General features: G+C 36.5%; 1 protein-coding gene across 1 annotated transcript; it reads left to right on the top strand.

Annotated features, from left to right (window-relative positions):
• On the top strand, positions 1-11,443 carry pcgf6 (polycomb group ring finger 6). The gene is made up of 10 exons (XM_073834951.1): positions 1-315; positions 1,531-1,630; positions 1,721-1,817; positions 2,109-2,164; positions 2,252-2,311; positions 4,665-4,785; positions 6,382-6,409; positions 6,616-6,714; positions 9,215-9,301; positions 10,707-11,443. The coding sequence occupies exons 1-10, from the start codon at positions 175-177 to the stop codon at positions 10,752-10,754; spliced, it is 837 nt and encodes a 278-aa protein (XP_073691052.1). The 5' UTR covers positions 1-174; the 3' UTR covers positions 10,755-11,443.
• The last annotated feature ends 8,778 nt before the right edge of the window (positions 11,444-20,221 follow it).

The following is a 20,221-nucleotide window of genomic DNA, read 5'->3' as shown; positions in this document are numbered from 1 at the left end:
CGCGCATACCGTGAAGGTGCACAAGTAGATTGAAGTGTTTCTAAACTTGTACCTGAAATTAATTGTTTGCGATTCTTCGTGAATGAAGTCATCCAACCACTCCAGAGAGAGCAGACAGGCATTCGTAGCAGGTTTCTTGCAGTTGTTTTAGGGAGTTCGCTCCTTGTGTGCACTATGGACGGAACTGTGGACAGAGTTGTGGAGGAGGGATCCACGCGTGGGTCCTTTCGGACAGAAGCTTCCCTCAGCGGAGAGGATGAGAGCCGAGACACCGACCACAGCCAAAGAGCCTATGAACAACATCATGACGACGAGGTACAACAATAAATGAGCAAATTAATCGAGTTTTTATTTCAAAAGTACTTCAATTTGTAGGCTATAAGTTGTTATATCGAATATAAAAACTATTGTGTCTGTTTTATGTGTATATAAATTATACGTATATAAATAATACTTGTAATACTTGTATGTAAAATTAAGAACAGTAAAAATGTTAATGTATATTTAAAGAAGTCTCTTCTGCTCACATTTATTTGATCCAAAGTACAGCAAAAGCAGTAATACTGTGAAATATTTTTACTATTTAAAATAACTGCTTTTTATTTTAATATATTTTAAATTGTAATTTATTTCTGTGATTTAAAGCTAAATTTTCGGCATCATTACTCCTGTCTTCAGTGTCACATGATTGTTCAGAAATGATTCATGCCGATTTGCTGTTCAAGAAACGATTTATTTATTTATAATGATTGACATTTAAAACATTTAAAACATTTTTTTTCATGATTCTTTGATGAATAGAAAGATCCAAAGATCAGCATTTATCTGAAATAAAAAGCTTTTGTAACATAATACACTATACCATTTAAAAGCTTGGAGTCAGTATTTTGGAGTCATTATTACTTTTATTTGGCAAGGATGCTTTAAATCGATCAAAAGTGTTGATAAAGACGTTTATAATGTTACAAAAGATTTCTGTTTCAGATAAATGCTGTTCTTTTGAACTTCCTATTCATCAAATACACCAGAACAAAAATCTACTCTGCTGTTTGTGCAGAAAATTAGAAATATTTCTGAAAGATCATGTGACTGGAGTAATGATACCAAAAATTTAGCTTTGAAACCACAGGAATAAATTACATTTTAAAATATATTCAGATAGAAAACAGTTATTTTAAATAGTAAAAATATTTCAAAATGTTACTGTTTTTGTCATACTTTGGATCAAATAAATGCAGAGTTGGTGAGCAGAAGAGACTTTTAACTTTAATATTAAAAATCCTACTGTTCAGAAACTTTATTCACATATTCTGTGACAACTTAATCACATTATGTGATGTTTCTTTTGTAAGCTGTGTACTTTTTTTTGGAAAAATACACGTTTTATCTATAGAAGTCTATGGAATGCAAAAACTCAAAACTGCTCATAATGCAGATAGAACCTTATAATTCCAAGGCAGCTAAGTATTGTATTCTATTCAATGTAAATTGCATTCATTAAAATTTTTGTTTGTTTGTTTTGTTTAAAAGCGTTCCCTGCCTCTTAGGGAATTCTATCCCTATATCCGCTGTGCCCTCTGCAATGGATTTTTCATTGATGCCACCACCATCACAGAATGTCTTCACACTTGTAAGTTCACCAGAAGTTTGTTTTTTGACCACATAAACTGTCATCTATTCAGTGTTTTGCATCATGCCTGTTTATTTCCCCCCTTCACAGTTTGTAAGAGTTGCATTGTCAGGCACTTTTTCTACAGCAACAGGTGTCCTAACTGCTCAATTGTTGTGCACCAGACACAGCCACTGTACAGTATCAGGTAACTTTAGTTTTATTGAGTTTTTTTTTATTAATGCTGTTCTTGTCTATTTCAAACTGGCAAATTGTGTGTGTATAGGGTGTAGTGTTGTTTACCATTTTTGTTCTGTCACTGGAGATTTTGTGTAGTTGTTATGTTTGAGACCATCCCTTGTGTCTAATTACTGTTGCCTAGCAATAACAGCCTCACATATGTCTCATTGTCTCTTCAGGGATTCTCATGTGCTTTAGTGTTTAATTACTGGTCATGTTTTAGCATGGGAGTCAAATTTCATCACTTTTTCTCTTTTAGACCTGACAGGCAATTACAAGACATTGTTTTCAAGATGGTTCCATATTTGGAAGAAGGTTCGTAGAGTTTATGTTGAACTCTTTTGTAGTCCCAGTCAGAAACATTTCACAGAAAGCGTGTTGTTTGTGTTTTTTTTTCTTCAGATGAAAGGTCGCGAATATATGCATTTTATAAACGGAGAGGGCTTGACATCCCTAAGCCAGGTTTGTTCATCAATCTCTTTACTTAAAGCAGGGTTCCCCAAATCTTACCCTGGAGGTCCAATGCGCTGCAGAGTTTAGCTCCAACCCTGATAACACTCACCTACCTGTTATTCTCTAATGATCCTGAAGACCTTGATTAGCATGCTCAGGTGTGTTTGATTAGGGTAAGAGCTAAACTCTGCAGGAAAATGGATCTCGAGGTCCAGATTTGGTGATCCCTGACTTAAAGGAACCGTATGTAGGATTGTGGCCAAAACTGGTACTGCAATCACTTTCAAATTACTGTAGAACGGTGTATCCCCTCCCTCTCCCCCCTGACTCGAGGTTGCCAGCTAAGCTGCAGGATCCAGCAGGAACGTAGGCTGCTACAAGGAGCTTCCAATGGCAAGTGACGAGTCCTACACAGTATTTTTTTCTTCTGTTGCTTCACGAGAGATGTTTTGCGAAGTAATTATGTATCGCAAAAATTTACTAATGGCGATTAGCCAAATATTTCGTAAAGATGTACTGTAACACCGTCCTGTCTACACCGGACGCGAGGGGCGCGGCACGACGCAACAAAATACAATAGAACCTATTATGCTGTCTACACTGGATGCGGCGCGACACGGCAAATCCCCGACAGTAATCTGCTGCTGCGTTCTATTTATGACGTGCTTACACAAAGTTTAAATGATTTTCAACGGTCGCTTTGTCGCGTCCAGTGTAGACAGACTTTAGCTGTTGCGGTGTAGACACGGTGTAATACCACATTTCAGTTGGAACATAGATTGTTTTCATACCCTGCTAGTGGTGCGATATAAAGCTTTTTATGAACGCATTTAGCATGGGCGACCGTGGAAAATCCACTGTGTACGGAAGCAAAGTTAGCCAAACATAGATTAATCTTACCTGTCCAGGAGAAAATTAGCAGCGTTGGCGTCTGTCTTCAAATTCTTCTCCGTTTTCAGCCGTCTCCATCTTTCAAAGGCATCTCCTATACTAATCCTTGTTTTATTTCGGACTTTGTCACGACGTATTTCGGATTCATAACGAGGTCTTTTAGGTTTCGTAACGTTATACATGTTTTATCCGACACATTCATAGCTGCAGCTGGAACAGAGCTGGCAACCCTGATGACAAAACTCTACTGACTTCGTGATTGGTAGATAGCTGGAGGGTGGAGCCTCAGACCAAAACACAAAATGACAACAATAACATCAGTTGAGGGCAACTCTCACTTTTAAATGACAATATCCTGGCCGGACCACTGTTGTCAGTGATATAAGTATTTGAAATGAACATGATTTCTTATTGTCTAGTGACATGTCAGGGCCATTTTATGATTAACTAAAATAAATTTCTTACATACAGTTCCTTTAAGTTTATTCTTTGAATATGTGTGATCCTTGGCCACAAAACCAGTCATAAGGGTCAATCTTTTTAAAATTGAAATTATTACTTAATATGGAGGCTGAATAAAGCTGAAATAAGCTTTCCATTGATGTATGGTTTGTTAGGATTGGCTAAGATACAACTATTTAAAAATCTAGAATCTGAGAGTGCAAAAAAATCTAGATACTAAGAAAATCACCTTTAAAGTTGTTCAATGAAGTTCTTGGCAATGCATATTACTAATCAAAAATTTAGTTTTGATATATTTTTGGTAGGAAAATTACCAAATATCTTCATGAAACATGATCTTTATATCTTAATATCCTAATGATTTTTGGCATAAAAGAAAAATCTATCATTTTGACCCATACAATGTGTTTTTGGCCATTGCTACAAATATACCTGTGCTACTTAAGACTGGTTTTGTGGTCCAGGATCACATATGTGCATTTTAGTATATGTGACCCTGGACCACAAAACCAGTCTTAAGTCGCTGGGGTATATTTGTAGCAATAGCCAGCAATACATTGTATGGGTCAAAATTATTGATTTTTCTTTTATGCCAAAAATCATTAGGAAATTATTAAGTAAAGATCATGTTCCATGAAGATTTTTTGTAAAATTCCTACTGTTAACATATCAAAATGTAATTTTTGATTAGTAATATGCATTGTTAAGAACTTAATTTGGACAACTTTAAAGATGATTTTCTCAGTATTTTGATTTTTTTGCACCCTCAGATTCCAGATTTTCAAACAGATGTATCTCGGCCAAATAGTGTCCTATCCTAACAAACCATACATCAATAGAAAGCTTATTTATTGAGCTTTCATATAATGTATACATCTCAGTTTTGTAAAATTTAACATTATGACTGGTTTTGTGGTCCAGGGTCACATATAGGTGATACTTAGTAATATTATTTCAATGTGCTTATGATGCAATCTTTTTTTCTCTCTCTCTCTTGTTTTCCCCCCAGTGGCATCTCCAGCTGCGTACCCAGTGAAGCCGCCTCAGAGACAGAAGAAAGACATGCTGCCTCAGTCTGTTTTCACTATTCCTTCAGAGCTAGATGTGTCTCTGATGTTGGAGTTTGTGGGGTCAGTTGTTTTGTGATTATGCATATATCAGTGATGTGATTCAGTTTGTAGAGCTTTCAGGCAACTTTATGTAAATGTATTGACTTTTTGGCCAAAAAAGACAGGTTTAAATTTTGCAATGACACACACTATTAAATCCTTCAAAAAGGCCTGGAACATGCATTAAGGAAATAAAATTTAAGCTTCCTGAATCCTAGACAGGTTATGTTGCTTATCATCACTAGATGGAGCTAAACAGTCAAAAATCAAAAGACTCTTTAAAGCAGCAATTTTCAACCTTTTTGTCCAACACTATATTCAAAGCTCCTCCTTATTGTCTGAAATATTTCACCTGATATTTCTGCTGTAATTTTCTTTTTTTTTTTTTTTTTACTTTTTTTAATCAATAGAACTGATTGTTTATATCAGGTTCAGTAATTAACAAGGGCTTGTGGCAAAAATGCCCCATAAATTCAAGACAAAGGGGCAAAAAGTGACTCTGTACAATTAAATAATGTATTACGGCCGTCGCAATTAAAATTAAATTTAAAATGAATAAAAAGTGTTAATTCATGGAATTACATCTAGATTCGCTCACACTGTATCAGATTGCTTTTACGTGCTGTTTTGTGCAACGTTGAGCCATATAACCAATCAAACGCATTTCTGTTGAACTTAAGAATGCATTGGCCAAAGAGAGACACTTAGATTAGTCAGCGCTGAAAATGATTTTCGCAAATTCCCTTATCATAAACAACATAAATAAAAGATTAATTTCATAGCTTTAGTGATTATAATAGGAGTTTTTGCATAACTTGTGCTAGACTTGTCTAACATCATGAACTGACATGTTTGTCTGACGAATGTGACATTCCCAAAACGAAACAAAAACATTTTGTATTGTTTTCTATATCGATATTAATGATCTTTATTACAATATAAAGAGCAGTACTTTACAACAATGAATTTTGTCATAATATTGCAGCCCTATGAGCTCCTGTGTTTTACATGTATAGTTTAGATACAATTTTAAACAGTCTATTGTTACTGACAACCGTTTCAAATATTAATGAAATAATAAATGAATAAATATTGATTAAAGTAATTGCGCACATTTAAGTATTTGACATTAAAGACAACATATGGTTTTTATAATAAGAAGGTGATTATAAAAACTGCCCTCACAAATGTATAATATGCCCCTGGAGATCAATTCCAGTGTGCGAATATTTCTGAACCTGGTTTATATGCTACTTTAATTAACAGTGATTCATTTGGTGTTTCCAGAAATATTCTGTGTGGTCATCAGTAAAAATATTTATATTTTGTGTCTTAATTTGTTTGTTTAATTAGGCCAGATTTTTAAATAATTTTAAGTCATCTTTTGGCCGACTTGGAAATTTGCTGAGGCCGCTCAGTGGGCCCCGGCGCCTTGGTTAAGAACCACTTGCCATGTGCTTTTTTTCCTTGGTTGAAATCTGATTTTTTTTTTTTTTTCACATTTGTAAATGCCTGCCTATTATTTATACATTGTTTGATTTATTACACAAGCACAGTAAATTTATAATATCTGTTAATATTTCATTTAATCTTTGTTTACATTTCATTGATTTACAGAGCTGAGGCGGGCATTAAGAACTATAAGGTAATGTTCAAATTTTGTCAGTATTGCAATATTGATGTTTTTGTAAAATAATGTACATGTACATTTAGGCACACATTGCAATATAGTTTGTGCTTATGAAATATAAACACTTGAATCATTGTGTAGTGTAGAATTGAGTTGAAATTGTGCTGTAGACCTGCCTGATTTTTCTTTTTTAATATTCTGATTATATTTTCACCCTCAAGCCTCTTGAGAGGAAGTATGTGCGTGTGTCAGGGGAAGCCACTGTCCGTCACGTGGAGCTTTTTATCAGGAGGAAGATGGAACTGAGTCAAAACTGCAAGGTGAAATAGATTTTCTTTCCCCTTTATCTTTATTCTCACCCACTGTTTTTGTGTATTTTGAATTAAAAACCACACTCTGTGTCAGGGTAACGTCTTGGTCTTAAACGACTTGTTTTCATTAAACCAGACGCATAAATCCAGCCTCAGACGGTCAGCAATGCCAGAGGTCTGACGGATATGTGGGGTGAACATCCCCCAGCTGTGTCAGTCGCTCAATAATTTATACTGACAGGACGGGCAAAATGAATCAGACGCCACCGTTCACGCAGTGCAAAGATATGCTGAGTCATTTAATGCAAAATTGTTCTTTTTTTCACTCCTTAGCAGACTAAGTCGTCTTTAGGGTTTCCACAATGAGGTCATCATGTAAAAGTGTGATTAAAGAAATTCTGTTATTAGGATGTTCTCTTTCCCTCTCAACACTTCAGTGACTCTGTCACACTTCACAGTCCTGCCACGTTGCTGTTTAATTAGTTTCCCCCTAATCCCAGTTCTGGATAAGCATTTGAGTCCTTGAAAAGAAACACAGCTCAGTCAAGCATAGAAATGACTGTCTATGGTTGAAAATAACTGATTATGTTTGAAGAGAAAATCTAGTGCTTTTTTTATATAGTTATATTTTTCAGCTGTCACTTTTGCAGACTGACACAGACGTCTCCAGTTTGAGAGCCATAATTTTTTTTATATATATATATATATAGACAGCATTTGTTACCACAAAAAACAATAAACACTTAACCCCCTTTTCTTAAAACCAAAAAAAGCAAAAATGTGGGTTACTGTGAGGCGCATGCAGTGGAAGTGAATGGTGCAATCTGTAAAGGTTTTCAGAGTACAAAATGCTTATTGTATTGTATTTTACTGTGTAAAATTATATGAATTTCCCCCTTTGTTTCTGTGACAGCACAACATCAGAAACCCTGAAACTATAAAATGACTGGTGATTTTAACAGCTCAGGTTATTTGATATTATAGATGTTTTTTGTGGGCAGAGCCTATCTGGTGGCAGAAAATTATAGTTTTCAAGTAGCAGTCTATGGAAGCCGTGGAATAAAATAATTTTAAAAACGTACATTTGAGTTTAGATTTAAAAATTCTCACTTTATTCTCACAATTCTGAGATTATATTTCACAATTCTGATAGGAAAAATCAACTTGTCATTCTCTCTTTTCCCCTCAGAGTTTATAGCCCACACTTCTGGGATTTTTCTTAGAGTTGACAAACTTGCTATTGTTGGGTTAAATCGAGATATAAAGTCAGAACTAGGAGATTTTAAACTTGCAATTGTGAAGAAAAAAAACTCTTGTGAGATATGATTGTGAAATAAAATAGGTAAATGTTTTGTAAAATGTTATAGGTTTAAATAGTATTTCATGCTGTAACTGTAAATGTCCCTTATGAACTGCATGTGTGAATGTTATGTAGACAAATTGTTTAAATCAAATTTATGCTTAAAAGTAGAGTAATCATAGCAGTTTCATCTATAGTCTGTACGTTTAAACATCTCCATTTAGTTTCAAATGGCATCTTTGATGACAGTATTCTATAGAAATGTTTTGCATTCCGATTCTGACATCCAAAGGCACAATACATTTTTCCTCTTATTCCATGGATTTTACCCGTTTCTCTCCACTTGTTACAAGTGTTTCTTCTGCGCACGCGCAGGTGACGTAACTGTGACACCTACTCCAAATTGATCTGTAAAATTTATTTCCTTTTTAGCCTTTTAATCCATAGTAAATTGGCTCTATTCACTTCCACTCAAAGTGCTTCTCATTTAAAGTAGAATTGCATCTTTTTGTGTGTGTAATTAATTTGAATTGCAGTATTCCGATCTATTGTCACAAGTAGCAGTTGTCAGTAAAGGCTGCTTGCATGTTGTAAGGCAAACAGTCGTATCTGGATTACTGGCTTAAGGGTTTTTTCTGGCGTCCAGGCACTCAGGGCTGATTAGCTAAGACTGATCTGGCCCGGTGAGGAATACCTTACAGTGCCAGGGACATCTACTGGGATAGAGGTGAAAAAGGAGACACAAGGGTTTGTGTGCCTCGCTCCAGGACAGACCGCTGTGTCCTGCTCCACATACTAGGCTCTAAAAATTGTCTAAGCATTTTGGGAATAGACTGAGGCTGTATTGTACATTCATATGGAGGCTTGAAATGCATTTCCATCTGGCATTTTAGGGTCACTGTGAAAAAGTACTCCTGTAAAAAGCTTGAACCCACTGGAATCCAACCTCCAATATTTATTAGTCATGTTTGCTAAGGCAAGAATCCGTATTTCTTTTGCTCCTATTACTTTTTTTTTATGGAGAATTTTTCTCTTTGGCATTGTGATATGGTCAAGAATGGTACTTGAGAAGTGTTTTGAGAAGAGGTGTGCTGTTACTTTTTTAAAGAGATCATGTGAAAAGCATTTGCATGGATATGACAGATAGAAAAAGAAAAAACCCAGACTTAAATCACTTACATGAACATTACATTCTGCCTTTTTTGGCAGGTTGATGTTGTGTGTGGAGAGCATCTTCTTCAGCAGTGCCAGTCTTTGAGAGAAGTTTGTAACACCCTGGGAAAAAATGCACTGCAGGTAGGTATCTAATATAATGTACTTTGCCTTTCTTGTTATTTGTATTATCATTGCAAAAAATAAAACAGCTAGAAGCACAAAGAATAAATGCTTAAAGGGATACTTCATCCAAAAATGAAAATTCTGTCATCATTTGTTCACTGTCATATACAGTCCAACCAAAATGTTTTCAGACACCCTCAACATTTCTCACATTTTTACCATTTATTCACTATAGTTAAAAATGGTAATAAAATTGGTCAAGAACTCAGAGTTAAACTTTGTCAGAACAAATTCATCTCGATAATGTCAGATAACTTTGTTAGAAAGGTAATGGATTACAATAAACCAAAAATTTTGTTAGTATGACAATATTTAACTATCAATACTTTGTTGACCAATTACCAAGCAATGCTTAATTTTGTTAAATCTGTGGTGTAAAAAGGTTGACTTATCACTTTTTATCAATTTTACTGTTAGTCATACCAGTATGAAGAATTGATTGGTATAATATGTCACAGTTTACTTTATGCTGCTATCTTCACTTACATAAATGAACTATAAATATATCTGGTGTCTGAATATTTTTTGGTTTGACGGTTGTTCCAAACCTGTATGAGTTTATTTCTTCTTATGTTTTACACAAAAGAAGGTATATTAAAGAATTTCTGTTCCCCATCCACTTCCAAAGTAAGGTACAAAAAAATGTATGGCTATCAACCAGCAGCTGTTCAAAATATCATCTTTCATGTTCAACAGTAGAAAAAAACTCAAAAAAGGTTTGGAACTACTAGGCAGTGAGAAAATGACACAATTTTAAAACGTTTTATGGGTGAACTATCCATTTAAGGATTGTTCAGTCAATGGCAGTATCACTGACATGTTTTCAGAGAATGAGCCTCATACAAGCTGTTAATAAGTGTGAAAAACAGGCGCCTTACACAGTTCCTGTCTCGCCCTTCACACAGCATTACATTAGAGCCTTACCTGCAACCTCAAGTGCTGCTGTCTCTCAAAATAGCATTTCACAATAAAAAAAGAGACAGACAATGACAATTTGTGACAGTCTCTTGCTTTGTTCTGTATGTGTTGTAGAGGCAACAATAACAAAGACATTGCTAATCATTTTTCAGATGATATCTCTGATAATCCGTTAGGGTTAATCTGACATCAGAATGTAATTTCATTGTAATTTTTAGCAGCCATTACTCCAATCTTGTCACACAATCCTTCAGAAATCATTCTAATATGCTGATGGGTTTTTTTTTTTTTTTTGGAAACTGATTGCCTGATGACATTATTTCAGGATTCTTTGAACATAAAGTAAAAAAAAATGAAATGGTATAAAAAATATTTATTTGAAATCGAAAACCATTACTGAAAATGTAAAATTCTTTGCTTTTACTTTTCTTATTTCCCTATTTAGGATGGCATGCTGGTTCTGCATTTCGGACTTGTTCTACCTGCTCAGTAAAGAGGGAAGAGAAAAGACCAACTACTGTGAAAACTACATTGTACTGTGGTTTTATTTCAAGGGCTAAACTGAGTTTTATCATATAACAGTTATCCTATGCAGCGATCCTTTGTCTTCCTGGTTGCCTTCTGCTCAAAAGATTAAGTTTATGTCAGCATTCTTCGAACAAATGCATTAAGAAACCGAGCTAATGAGCTATTTCCAGATGATACTGTTTGTTTGTTTGTTTATTGGTTACAATTTTTGTGAGGGTTATGTAAATTTTATACATTTGCTAAGAAAAACACTGAGTAAGTAATTATTTTACACCTTGTTTGACATGAATTTTATTGCTTGGTTTTGTTGCGCCTCTAGTTCAACTGACAAAAGGTAAATCAGTACTTAAATATATTCACTTAAGTATCTGGATAGTACCTAAATTGTCAAGTATTTAATTCTGTACAGAACTGAAGATGTTCGTTTGGTTTACTGTCTTTCTCTCCTCAACTCTTCCAGGGGTGTTTAAGTGTTTCTGGTCGTCTTTGTTCATTTTTGTTTAAAATCTTTATGTATTTTTGAGCCATATTGTGTTATTACAAAGCCTTTGAGTGGAAAAGATCTTTCAAATATGTTTTCTCATCTTTTACAATGTTGCAATTGAAGTGTTCTTCATTTTTAAAAATGCTTTACAACTAAATGTAAACTGTGTATGACCAGATACATCATTGCATATAAACACTATGCAAATATTATGCATCCCTTTTCATTTACTCATATTTTTAGTTTATGGGAAATATTTTATGACTCACTCTGATTTTGTATTTGTGTGCTGCTGATTTTAAATTGACACAGTGTTTTATTATTTACACTAAAGATAGTAGATCTTTCATCTCATTTGTAATGCCTAGTCACCTGTATGGGATTCTTTGTTAAAGCCATTATCACAAAATACTCTGGAGAGTCTGACTCAGTGTAAGAGTGAGAGGAGGGACACAGAAATGCTTCACACTAACCCACAGAGACTGTTGAAAATGGTTTCCAAGGGAACCGCCTCAAACACCCTGCATGACTTCACCTGTTTGCTACATCACATTAAGGTTCAGATATTGTTTGTGACAGTGTAATATTCCAGGTAAAAGCTTGTTCAAAACTAAGCCCAGCTATTTTAACATTGTACAAGCATATAACATTAACTACTGATCTATCTGATAATAATATAGAACTCTTTCTTTACCTTACTTATGATTATTTTAGATCCAGCGCTGTCTTGGTGATTATAAAAGGAACTTACTGACCTTTTTCTAACAAGACTGACTCTTGAAAGGGCATCTGCCATATATTTCAGTGATTGACAGTCTTTCGGAACAGTACAAAGCAAAAGCTGTGTCTGCGTGGAGGGGGAGGATATTATAAATCATATCTTTAAATTCTCAGTTTTGTGTGGAGAGAGACAGAATCCATTAGCCTTTAAATAGGAGGTCATCTTTCTGCCATTAAAGCTAAAAATAGCTGGACCAAAACAATTTACAAATGGGAGCACCTTTTGAAAAAAAAAGTGGATTCCACAGATTTCACAAAAGACATCACAACTGTTTAAAACATTAATATAAAAATAAATATAGCTGCAAGCAACGATTACTAGGTTTCAAGCACTTTAAGGTATTTAAGCACATATGAAAAAAAGACATTATTAAGGAAGCCTGTAACCACCAGATCAATGATTTAAAAAAGCATTTTTGGCAAATCCAGGTAATATGCCATAGAAATTTTCCTGAGTAAACGATGAGCGCTGCCATTACGAATTCTAACCTCAGATTTTCTGAGGTTAGAATTCTTTTCTGTTCCGGTTTCCATAGGAACCCATTCAAATAGCGTCTATCTGTTTTTAATGTAGCTAACGTCCGCTGCTTCGTGTCATCTACACACTCATTAAAGTGAGAAATAGACTTTAGGACAATATAACGTTGCAATCAAATTAATAATAATATAATAACAATAAACAATACACACGATTATGTAAGCACCTTTGGCGATAGAAATTATTGTAAATGAGCATAAACCTTGTACGGTCTGCCACAGAGACAGAGCGCCAGCGTCATAATCTCAAGGCCACGCCCACCGGGGGGAAACAAACCAATGCTCTCATTGACTTTGTATTGCGGGAAGCTGCCTTCTTGTCGTTTCTGACTTATAACAAAAAACAGAACAATGTCTAAAAGCTGTTATGTGACAAGGGGCCTCATTTATAAAACTTTCTTACGCACTGATTGTTCGTACGATCAAATCCACGTCAAAGTACAGATTTATAAAAACCGTCTTTGACGTGGAAAAGTACTTATCTCCACGTCAGATTCCAGCTTGGCGTACGACCGTTTCCTTGTGGTAATGCCTGGTATTGCAGATAGTTCAGCCTCACTATAATTTGATTTCTTACGCCCTTTTTACTTGCCATTGTCACAGAGTTTTTGCTTTAGGAATGAGCTCATTTTATATGTTAATTAATTAAGCAGGGGCGTTTCGACGGCGGAACATTCAGCTGCGCACAATTCCACGATCATTTGTGATTTATAACCGAATGACTGGCGTAGGCCTATGCATGAATTTCGTGCGTAGCGTTTTCTCTGAATCGCTCTTACGATCAAATCAGAAAAGTTCTTAGATAAAATCAAGGATGGTTTCTACGCAAGTCTTTATAAATGGGGCCCCTGGTGTACAGTAAACAAGCTAAAAAACACAGAACCACGTTTTTAAGCTGTCAACCTAAAAAACGAGTGTTTAAGAACACAAATGCTGCGTCCGAAATCGCATACTGCTTCAGTAGGTACTACATTTAAATTCAAATGTACTTCATGACCGTTAAAACAGTACGTTCTATATCCATAGGGACCATGTGACGTCACTGTGCTTTATCGCCGCCATTTTTGTGTCCGCGCTACCTATTCAGTCTATGGTCACAGCAGCCAAAACTACCAGAGGAAGATCAACAAAACTCCCAGAATGTTCAGAACAAGGATACAATATGCCCGGGATATGTTATTCTGTTAGCTGTAACAACAATCATCAGAAAAAAACCTAACTAACGTTACAGTTTTATTCGATCTCAGCAGTGCTTGAAGTGGGTCGGTATGCATACAGTATAGCCTTAAGTGTACCGGTGTCATTCACGCAGGTGCTTTTCACAGCAAGGGTGTTTTTTTCGGCACAACAAGAGTAGTGGAATAATAATTAATTATTGAATAAGATTGTGAATCAGTACATTATAACCAAAATAATGCCTTAAAATGAAAAGAAGCATTTGTTTTGCGATTACATCATTTTGAACCGATCAACTCGTGAGTCCAAAGATTTAGTAAACAAGAAAGCAATCAAACAGCAAGTTCAAAACAGTGCTAATGGAGAGAATAGTGACTTACTGTACATCCAGATGCCGTAAATTATTTGTTTCAGTGTGTATTTGGCTTAAGAGCAAGATTATGTTTTAGATTATGCAGTGTTTAGTGAATTATGAAAATTAAATAATAAACGCTAAACTATTGTACTACATAGCGTTCGTCATTGCAACGCCTGCAGTAAAGTATATACATGTAAAAAGGTTCTCAAAAATAATCATATTTGTTTTGCTAAAACTATTTATGTACAATTACTCTAAAAATTATTTGTCATACAAAAATGGCACACAAGTTACACACAAACCATCGTCCCGAGTAAATGGTATCATTGTGAATTGTGGCTGGCTGCACAAGTGGTGTAATAAACTAAACTAAAATGTTATTGCAGCCATATAGCTTGAATGAATACAAATGCATATTTTAAATAAAGAAATCTCATGCTTTTGGTGCTTGAATTTGTGCTTCAATAATGAGATCCAGGTTTAGGAATACACAAGACGTGAAAGACGTCTTCCCTCAGGTAAATTCTATGTTTTCTTGGCTTGCTGGATGTTGGGCTTATGCTCAATAATCACATTTTTTTTTTTGCATTCGCCAAAACTAATTTGCCGAAATCTAAGCGCGGAATGTAAGGGAATTAGTGCCGTCAGCGCGAGTCCCGTTCGCTGTGAAGTAGTGACCAGGATTCTTCAGGGTCTTAAAGACTTCATCGAGCGACTACGTTCACAATAATTTACACTTTTTGTCCTAAACATACAATCAAGTCAAATACACAGTGTGGGAAGTAGTAGTAAAAAGTAATTTCTTATTTCAATTTATTATTAAGTCTCATTTAGATGCGCTGTGTCTGTTGTCATATCGGACACAAATATGGCAGCGAGCATAGCGGAAGTGACGTCTTTGGTACCCATGAATAGTATGAATATGGGTAGTATGAATGGAATTCGGACATACTACATCCGGCGCCGCGTCTCCACTTTCCGCCATTTTTTTGAATAACAACTCCTCTCCTGCGCTGCGTCCAAAATCGCATACTTCCCTACTATATAGAACACGAAAAACAGTATGTGAGGCAAGTAGTATGTCCGAATTCATAGTATTCGAAATACAGTAGGCGAGAAGTACCCGGATGACCTACTGCTTCCGCCCGAATTCTGCAGTACGCATCTGATGGACACTTCAGGCTCCAAGAGAGGAGTTGTTGGGCAAATTCCAAATGGAAGTGCGCATCCCTACGCCCTACTCCCTCCGAAGGGCAGATCCCTTTGAAGTGAGTTCTTTTAAGGGAGTAGGGCATTTCTGTCTCTTTTAACCGTTTGGAACTTCCTTGGCGAAGGGAATGACTGACGAAATGTTACCTTGACAACGCTGCGCAAACGTGATCACTAACGGAAATCACTTCCGTGAAGTGACCATGGAATGTTCCCTTCGCTAACGGCCTTCTGGAAGGGCCCTTCGTGAAGGGATTAAGTTGCTCACTTTCGTTTGGAACGTCCCTACAAATGGCGTCCCCTTCTAGAAGTGCCCTTGAAGGGCGCAAAATAGCCGTTTGGAATTCGCCCTTTATTCGAAAAAATGGCGGAAAGTGGAGACGCGGCGGATGTAGTATGTCCGAATTCCATTCATACTACCCATATTCATACTATATAGAACGTACTGTTTTAACGGTCATGAAGTACGTTTGAATTTAAATGTAGTACCTACTGAAGCAGTATGCGATTTCGTACGCAGCACCGGAGCCTGAAGTGTCCATCGGATGCGTATTGCAGAATTCGAGCGGAAGCAGTAGGTCATCCGAGTACTTCTCGCCTACTGTATTTCGAATACTATGAATTCGGACATACTACTCGCCTCACATACTGTTTTTCGCGTTCTATATAGTAGGGAAGTATGCGATTTCGGACGCAGCGAAAGTAGAGCGCAACGTGTCTTATTACTCTGAGAACTACGCCCGCTGGAGGAAAATTTCCGTGGGCGTGACGTCTGAGGCTGAGACTAGAGGTGCGTTCCGATCGACAGGGTCCCTACGCAGTGTTCACTGCTCCCTACTCCCTTAGCACGGTATATTCGTTGAAGTGGACTTCGCTGACAATAATCGCTCATTTGGAATGCCCTGAAACGTCATCAAAGCAATTCAACGGCAGGTCACGCAGATTATGATTTAACATAAATAAATATTGTAATTTATTTTACTTTAAAATTTAAATACATATAAAATACATATAAACGCATGTATCTAAAAAATATAGTCCAAATGTATATGTTTAGAACGTTAACAGATTAACAGATTTTTGTGGTTTTATCTCACGCACTTTATTCCCCACACACAGCCTATATTTAACTATCCTGTGGTAACATTAAATAAAACAAGACAGAGCTTCACCCTGCCAGTTTTACTTTCATTCATAAAATACAATATGCAAATGTAACATGAATCGCCATAACCATTCATAAACACTCTAATTTGTATAAGGATCGCTCATGTGTCGTCATCATGACGTATTCTCAGTGGGGAACGCAAAGCATTTTGGGAATCCGCGGCACAAACATTAGAGGAAGAGGTCTCTGCAGAGCAAACGTGGGCGTTTCTGAATTTTGTGGGTGTTTTCAAACTGCTGGGTGTTTTTAAATCATGATATCGAAATGATTCCCTTTACCTAACCCCACCCCTAAACCTACCGTCACTATGACGTCAGCCAATCAGGTACCATGGTCTAAAAACGCCCCGATCTAGTAACTCCCATTACTTTCCTGCAGAGACCTATACTTGCAAACATTAGGCGCCAGACTTGATTGCATGGAGGGAAGAGTTCAAGATGCCGTCTACCTGCTGTGTTATATACTGCAATAGTCGTTCTCACGATAGAAGTGGATTAAAGCTTAAGAACGGAATATCCTTTTATCGTTTTCCAGCGTGGAATAATAATTGTACAAGCCATGTTTTAGAGGTGACAAAAATGCGACGAATGGCATGGATAACCGCAGTAAGGAGACCCAATTTGTTTCTGTGATCAAAGCTGAATTTTCAGCATCATTACTCCAGTCTTCAGTGTTTGATCCTTAAGAAATCACTCTAATATGACGATCTGATGATCAAGAAACATTTATGATTATCAGTGTTGAAATGAACATCTTTGATGAATAGAAAGTTCAAAAGAACGTCCTTTATTTTAAATCTAAAGCTTTGTAACATTAAACACTACTGGTCAAAAGTTTGGGGTCAGTAAGAATTTTATTTTATTTTTTGGGGAAAGAAATAAAATAAATCAATACTTTTATTCATCAAGTTAAACTGATTAAAAGTTACAGTAAAGACATTTATAATGTTAGAAAATATTCTATTTTAAATGAATGCTGTTCTTTTGAACTTTCTATTCATCAAAGAATTTTAAGAAAATTTTGTACACAACAGTTTTCAACATTTATAATCATAAATGTTTCTTGAGCATCAAATCGTCATATTAAACTGATTTCTGAAAGATCATGTGACACTGAAGACTGGAGTAATGATGCTGAAAATTCAGCTTTGATCAAGAAATAAATTAAACTTTACTATATATTCACATAGAAAACAGCCGTTTTAAATTGGAATAATATTTCACAATATTACTGTTTTTTAAATTGTTTTTATCAAATAAATGCAGCCTTGGTGAGCAGAAGATACTTCTTTTAAAAACATTAAAGACTTTGCTGGATAAAATTGTGGTTGTGTGCTGTGCTTTGACCAATATGTGTCCAAGTATTGTTGTGAAGCCATCGTGTTAGAATTATACACCATGCTCACATCTAATATGTAAAAAAAACAATTGTTTTCCAAAAGATTTTGTAATGTCTCTTCTCACATGTAACGTTAATGATTTTTAGCCATCTCTGTAAATAAAATACACAAAGACTGAATGAAATTCTGTCTCAATTACAAACTCAATTACATAACTTGAATAGTAGTAACAACCAACTTAATTTCAGTTTCTTTACATATTTAACATGTTAATACATTTAGATCAAAACATTTACATTATAAAGAATCCATAGAAAAGAACTGGAAATGTATGAGGGTAGGTTGTGGGTGATAAGTTACAGACATGTGCAAGCATCGCACTGCCATGACTCTTCTCTGGCTGGTGCGCTGCTGAGTCCCACGCAACCTAAATGGAACCACTAATAAGGACAGTTCTGATTATCGCAACTTCGTGTGTGTATGCACTAACACTTAATATCATATAGTTGTATATATATATATATGGGTGCTGGAAGTTGGGCAACAGTTTGACGTCCCTTGACCAGTCGCTCTGCTCGTAAGGATCCAGTCCTTTGATTCCCTTTATTTTCTCGTCATATCTCGTTTTTGCATAAGGATTTAGTTTTAGGCGGTATGGTCCGACAATGTTTTCTTTAGCTCGCTGCATTTTATAGGATTATATTCTGTTTTCACGTTAATTTTTCATTATTTTCATGCCAGATTACTAGCCTGCTATGCCAGCCGGGCCAAACATACCCATAATTCTTTGCGTTCTGAAGAGGTTGCCGCCCATTTGATCACATGTCTGAGCGATCTCTATAATAATAACAACATTTATTGCAACCGCTCCATTTCAGAGCCTTTAAATAAACTTCAACGGCTCTTCTCCATCATTACTTCGAACTGGTGACGCGGTGCGCAATGACAGTTGGGTAATTTATCCCCTCCACTTCCTGTGAAGTGAAGAACCGATGTTCCCTTATTCCCTATGCCGTTCGCAGTGCCCTTCGAACTGAACATGTTCGCTCCCTTTGATTTGGAATCTCACTTAAGATGGCGGAATACCCTGTGAAGTCCACTTCGCAGTCCACTTACGGTCGAATGGAACGCACCTTAGTTTACAGGTGCGTTCGAGATGCACTACACTAGCCTGCCACCGGCTGGCGAGAGCAGCCCCTTGCAGTCGGGGGAGGAGTAAAGAGACGGCAGTCAAGTCGGACACTTATAGGTTTCCGTAGTGTGCTGAAACATTTTTCTTAGCAGTATACTTTAATTTTAACTCTTAAACAATAAGAATATATGTTTACCATATCGCCTAATCTTCATTTTCATCATTTTGTTTTGTCTGAATATCAGATATTCTATATAAAGATTGATTACATACAGGAACTTTTTTAAGAAAAGCACGCAGCACACGTCGTGCTTGTCATCACATAATCTGACCAATGAGAATAAAGTTGGTCGTCATCAAGGCTTTCGCAGCCGGTTTTAAGCAGCTGCAGCGCCTGACCTCTGCGGCTGCTCTCGTTTTGCTCTCACGGTACTTTGATGGCACACGTGATCGAAAGGCGGCTGCAGCGCCGATCAAAGTCGGACAAATGATCTTACCAGAATGCATTGTTTTGTAAAGCGGCAGCCGATTTCTGGCGGCGCCGCATGAAGTCGAACGCACCTAATATCTAGCTACCACAATTCCTTGCGCTCAGGCAGTTTGGTGTGACTTGCCTGGGACGCTACAAAGTTGTGAGTTGTGGTGTCATGACTTATGAGCTCACAAACATGCCTGGAATGCAGCATGAACTCCAACATAAGTGTTCCGAGTTCGTCTGAGATATCTCATTCCGTTCAGGAGTTATAGGCCTTTTACTAAAAGTGGCTCCGCCCCTTTCGAACGTTTTGGCATCCCTTTGGGAAGGCGAGTTGAAAGTTCAACTAAGACTAGTTCGCGAAAGTAGTTTTTGCCAGGCTCATGAATCTGATTGTGAATTTTCAGCATTTTTTCTGAGCCTGCAACTTACGGTTTAGTTTGTTGTAGCGCCCTCGTCAGGCCGATTGGGGCTAGCCTTGGTGACATTGTAGACGGTGTGAATACTACCATCCCTCCAAGTTTCAAGTTTCTACGACTTACGTTTTGGTTTGCACGATCAGTTTTACCACTATGGCTGAAGTAAAACAGTTGCAAGTACAAGAAACATTACCTATTCAATGAGGTAAATCATTTATCTTTAGTAAGTTTTTGAAATAAATAGCTATAAAAAGGAGTGGAATAAGATTAAAAGCACTTGATGCACATATATCGATATGGAGCAGATAAGATTAATGATGTTAAAAGTTATTTATGAATAAAAACAACTAAAACA

This window comes from Garra rufa, chromosome 2 (genome assembly GCF_049309525.1).
Source record: "Garra rufa chromosome 2, GarRuf1.0, whole genome shotgun sequence".
NCBI lineage: Eukaryota > Metazoa > Chordata > Actinopteri > Cypriniformes > Cyprinidae > Garra > Garra rufa.
Note: the sequence above shows the minus strand (reverse complement) of the source record. Positions and strands in the feature narration are given on the sequence as shown.